Source organism: Dermacentor variabilis, chromosome 6 (genome assembly GCF_050947875.1).
Source record: "Dermacentor variabilis isolate Ectoservices chromosome 6, ASM5094787v1, whole genome shotgun sequence".
Taxonomy (NCBI): Eukaryota; Metazoa; Arthropoda; class Arachnida; order Ixodida; family Ixodidae; genus Dermacentor; species Dermacentor variabilis.
In genome coordinates this window covers 117,987,709-117,992,405 of record NC_134573.1, presented here as the reverse complement: position 1 = coordinate 117,992,405, position 4,697 = coordinate 117,987,709, and the positions used below count along the sequence as shown (strand labels likewise).

Below are 4,697 nucleotides of genomic sequence, written 5' to 3'. Positions count from 1 at the left end.
AAACTTCTGCGATGGAACCAGAACTTGAGCAGTTCTTTGCGCATAATTGGAAACAAAATAAATGTGCGCACGTGATGAGCGTCTTTTCATAACCTTCTTTCTTTATTTAACGTATCAATCAACGTTGCGCGTTTCGCTTAGCGTTGATCCCACAGCGAGCACTCAATGTGGCGAAATTGCTTTTGTTTGTTTATTTATGAGAGACGATGCACTGCAACAGTTGTGCAAGAACTGTCTCTGCATTCGGGTCAAACCATGCACCGTATAAACTTAGAAATATGCGCTGCCGAACCTTGTTAGGTAACACACATTTTCAAGCGAAGAATCGAGGCCGTCACATTACGATTCTGCATTACACTCGCGATCCACGTGGTCCCTTTTTAAATCTTTCTTAGGTACGAAGCCTGCCCTTGCTCCCACTCTAGCAAAAGCCCTCACTCAGGGGACTCCCTCCGATGTCTTTGACAAGCTCACTTCTTTGTATCTCCCACCCCCTCTCACACCTTCCTACCCAACCTACTCTGGTGATCCTAACCCAGACCTCGACCGGCCTTTCACTCTCCGGGAGCTCGAAGCTGCCCTGGCTGCTAATGCTTCTCGCTCGGCTCCCGGTGAGGATACCATCACATACACTACACTCCGCAACCTCCCCGACCACTCCAAGGAATTCCTCCTTCAGACTTTCAACAATGCCTGGGACACCGGCTGCTTGCCGAGCGCTTGGACATCCTCCCTTATTTCTATGATTCCGAAGCCAGGCAAACCTCCCTCCCTTTCTAACCTTCGCCCTATCTCCTTGACGTCGTGTGTTGGCAAGACCCTTGAGCGAATGGCTTTGACTCGCCTCTCTGATTTTATTGAAGCGAAAGAGTTCTTCCCCCATTCTCTTATCGGCTTTCGACGGCGCGTCTGTGCACAGGACATGTTCCTGATCCTCCAGCACACCTTTCTCTCACCCAATCCCAGCCAGATCCACGCTCTTGTGACTGTTGATGTCCGCAAGGCCTTCGACGGTGTGTGCCACGACCATATCCTGTCTCAACTCTCCTCCCTGGCCTGCGGACACCGGATGTACTCTTATCTCCGCTCCTTTCTCTCTAACCGAGTGGCTCGTTTCCGGGTGGACACCCATCTGTCCGATCCCCACCCGCTCACCCGTGGCACTCCTCAAGGTGCTGTTCTCTCTCCTATCCTTTTTAATCTTGCTATGACCCCTCTCGCCTCCCAACTAGCCCAGATTCCTGACCTCCAGCACATCTTTTATGCCGACGACATCACCCTCTGGTGTTCGTCTGGTTCTCCCGGTCACGTACAGGACACCCTGCAACGTGGCCTCGATCTCATCAACTCCTTTCTCTCCACTGCTGGCTTGTCACCTGCTCCGGAGAAATCCGAGCTTCTCCTTCTTAACTACTCCTCATACCAGCGCTCCCACAACGCCCTAATCTCCCTCCATCTTTCCGGCTCTCCCATTCCTATTGTCCCCCAATGCAAAGTTCTTGGCTTCCCGTTGCATGCAGCCAAGAATGTGCAAGCCCTACACCATGCTGTCAGGACTTGTCACTCGGTAACTCACCTCCTGCGGCGCGTGGTCACTCGGCGCTCGGGCCTCCACGAGGCTCATGCGTGCCGAGTTGCCCATGCGCTCGCCCTCAACAAGTTCCTGTACTTTGTGCCTTACGTTTCCTTCACCCCCACTCAGCTTAACACCCTCGAGACCGCCCTTGTGGGCCTCTACAAGGCAGCTCTCAACCTCCCTATCACCACCTCCACTGCTAAGCTCTTTGCCACAGGCCTCTTCCATCCTCTTCGTTCTCTTCTCTCTCTCCACCGTGACTCCCAGCTTGCCCGGCTTTCCCTTACCCGTCAGGGTCAGTGGTTACTGGCCCAGGCGGGTATCTCTCCCATTCCCGTTTCCTCCTTTACCTCTCCAAAATCCACCCCGGCGCCCAATCTTCGCATTCTCCCCCTGCCGTCCAATATGTCCCCTGTCCTGCATGCCGGCCGTCGTCACGCGGCCGCGCAGCATCATTCCCCCCTCTTTACTACTCAGGGAGTAGCCTACACGGATGCCTCTTTCATAGCCCCTCGAGGTTCCTGCGGCTACGCTATCTACCATCCCCACCTCCCAGCACCTGAAACTCACACGAGTGGGCCGTACCTACACCCTCCGGATGCACTATCTCTCGAGGTCCTTGCCATTGTACATGCCCTACAATCATTTCCCTCCCTGCCCTCGCTCCCAGAGTACACGATATACACCGATTCCCAAGCCGCCATTCGCCACATACAAAACCGCACCCTACCCCATTCACTCCAACAAGAGGTCGAACGAGCGGTCTCCGCATTGCAACCTTCCACCGTTTTCCTCCGCTGGGTCCCTGGGCATTCGGGGATTGACGGCAATGAGCTGGCCCATCAGCTCGCCCGTGACGTTTTTAACCGGGCACCGTTGATCCCCTGGTCGGGGCCCTCGCAGGATTCTGGGGGACTCTCCCTGCGCCGCACTATCAAGGAAGTTTACCTCCAACTCCGTCTCGACAAGCGCCTCTACCCTCCCCCTCATCCATCACTCACTGTGCCGGAGGCTCGCCTTCTGCGGCACATCCAAATGAATGCACTGGTAACCCCTTCCCGCCTCTTTCTCTATCGCTATCGCTCCGACCCCTCCTGTCCCAACTGCCCCTCTACTTATGCAGACCTATCCCATTGCCTATTCTACTGTCCGACTGCTCAGCAATCAAGTTCCTATCCTCCCCCTTCACTTTCCATCACCACCTGGCTGGACTGGCTTGGCGCTGAAGGTGAAGAAGAACAGCGTCGACTGGCCACCCAGGCGGTCGATATGCTCGGCCTGTAATTTTTGGCTGAATAAAAGTCTTATACTACTACTTCAAGCGAAGCTTGTATTGCCTCACTCGTGGCGACGTCGGTGTTGGTGTTACCGTACGAAGGGAAAGGGTGTAATCGCGTGCGCGCTCGCCTCGCGCCCGCCGTTTGCCGCCAGTTCAGGCCCGGCCGTCAGATGGGGAGGCTGCGTGTGGTTCATTCTGCCGAAGAGCCGACTGGCGTTGAAGGAACGGCAGCGGGAGCGGGCCGCGCGTCGTGCGTTCGGCGAACAGGCGGCGCTTGATGAACGCCGCCGGGAACTCGCTCGAGAAAGGGCTTGCCGTCGACGTGCCGACCTCGCCATGAGGGATGACGCTTCGCCGTGCTCCCTCACGGGTTGCAGAATCAAGCGTCCTTCCTTTCCTTTGAACACTATCATCATGAGGGAGCGCGAAGCCGAGGCGTTACGACAACAAAGCGCCGCGCATCCCGAGCTCCAATTAGATCCTGAGCACCCCTCTTCGCAGTGGTGGAAGGGCGGTCAATTTTTTTTTTCTATATCTGCGAGGTGCCGCAACTATGTCAGTGCTTGCGTTCAGTACATGCATCGCCCTTGCAGTACTCTCTCTACTAGGTTCCATTGGCTAATTGGGCTCCCTTGTGCCACGCTGTCTGCTGCAAACTCGGCACCGCAAAAAACAACTCGTAAATGGCCAAAAGAAACTGGCTCTGTATATTGCGGAAATCAAAATGTTTCAATCGTCTGTCAACACGAGATTTGAGATTTTGAAAGCTCGTGTATCTTCTCTGCAGTCACCCTCAACGTGTAGTGGTGCGCAGGATTCTAACAACAACCTAGACACTCGAATCCACCAATTAGAAAATGCTTTATCAACTCTGTCTTGCAGAAACGACAATTTAAAGAACGGGTCGCGTAGAAACAACATTATTATACATGGTCTGAGCAAGGGCCCTAACGAGAATTATAAGGAAATTTCTTCCAACATTGCTAAGTGGTTCCAGGACACTCTTAAGATCGCGTGTTCGCATATCGAAAGGTGTCATAGACTCGGCCATAACTTCAGAGGCCGGTCACGTCCCGTTATTGTGAAACTCCTTGATTTTCAGGATAAGGTGCTGGTGCTGAGGAATTGCTATAAACTTAAATACACTAGCTTTCGTGCTTCAGAAGACTTCTCGCAACAGGTTCGCAATATACGCAAGAAGCTCTGGGAAGCATCCTGCTCTCACAGGGAAAGTGGCTCATCTGTGCAACATTGGATTAATGTTTAAAATTGAAGTTTATTGTCCAGTACCATCAAGTCAAATGGATTTGGCCCTAGCAAGTGTTTCGGCGGGTTTAGTTGAGCCAGCATATGATCTAACGAGAGTATTGAATGTGCTATCCCAATAGTATCGTACCCTGTCTATAAATCCATGATTAAATCGAAGAAGCCTCGTCAGCAATTTCTCTAAATTTCTTTTCTTGGCGCCGCCTTACTCGCCACATGTTAAAACCTCCATTTTAAACATTAATGCAAGAAGCCTCGTCAGCAATTTCTCTAAATTTCTTTTCTTGGTGTCGTCTTACTCGCCACATATTATCGGTGTTAGTGAGACTTGGTTACATGATGGTGTGCATGATTTTGAGGTAAGCCCCTGTGGTTTCAAAGTGGTTCGGCGTGACAAAAAATTCGGGAGAGGAGGCGGTGTTGTTCTATTTCTTCAATCTCACCTTCACTTTTCTGTATTCCTTGCCCCAGCTGATACTGAGTCTTTGTGGTGCAAAATTCAACTCGAAAATATGTATTTGATTATAGGGGTCGTTTACCGTCCGCCTGGTTCTAATATTGAGCATTTGCACAATC

The 4,697-nt window shown here is 52.2% G+C and overlaps 1 protein-coding gene across 1 annotated transcript; it reads left to right on the top strand.

Annotated features, from left to right (window-relative positions):
* The first annotated feature begins 364 nt into the window (after positions 1-364).
* Positions 365-3,659, top strand: LOC142586267 (uncharacterized). The gene is made up of 2 exons (XM_075697515.1): positions 365-2,795; positions 3,643-3,659. The coding sequence occupies exons 1-2, from the start codon at positions 743-745 to the stop codon at positions 3,657-3,659; spliced, it is 2,070 nt and encodes a 689-aa protein (XP_075553630.1). The 5' UTR covers positions 365-742.
* Positions 3,660-4,697: the final 1,038 nt, after the last annotated feature.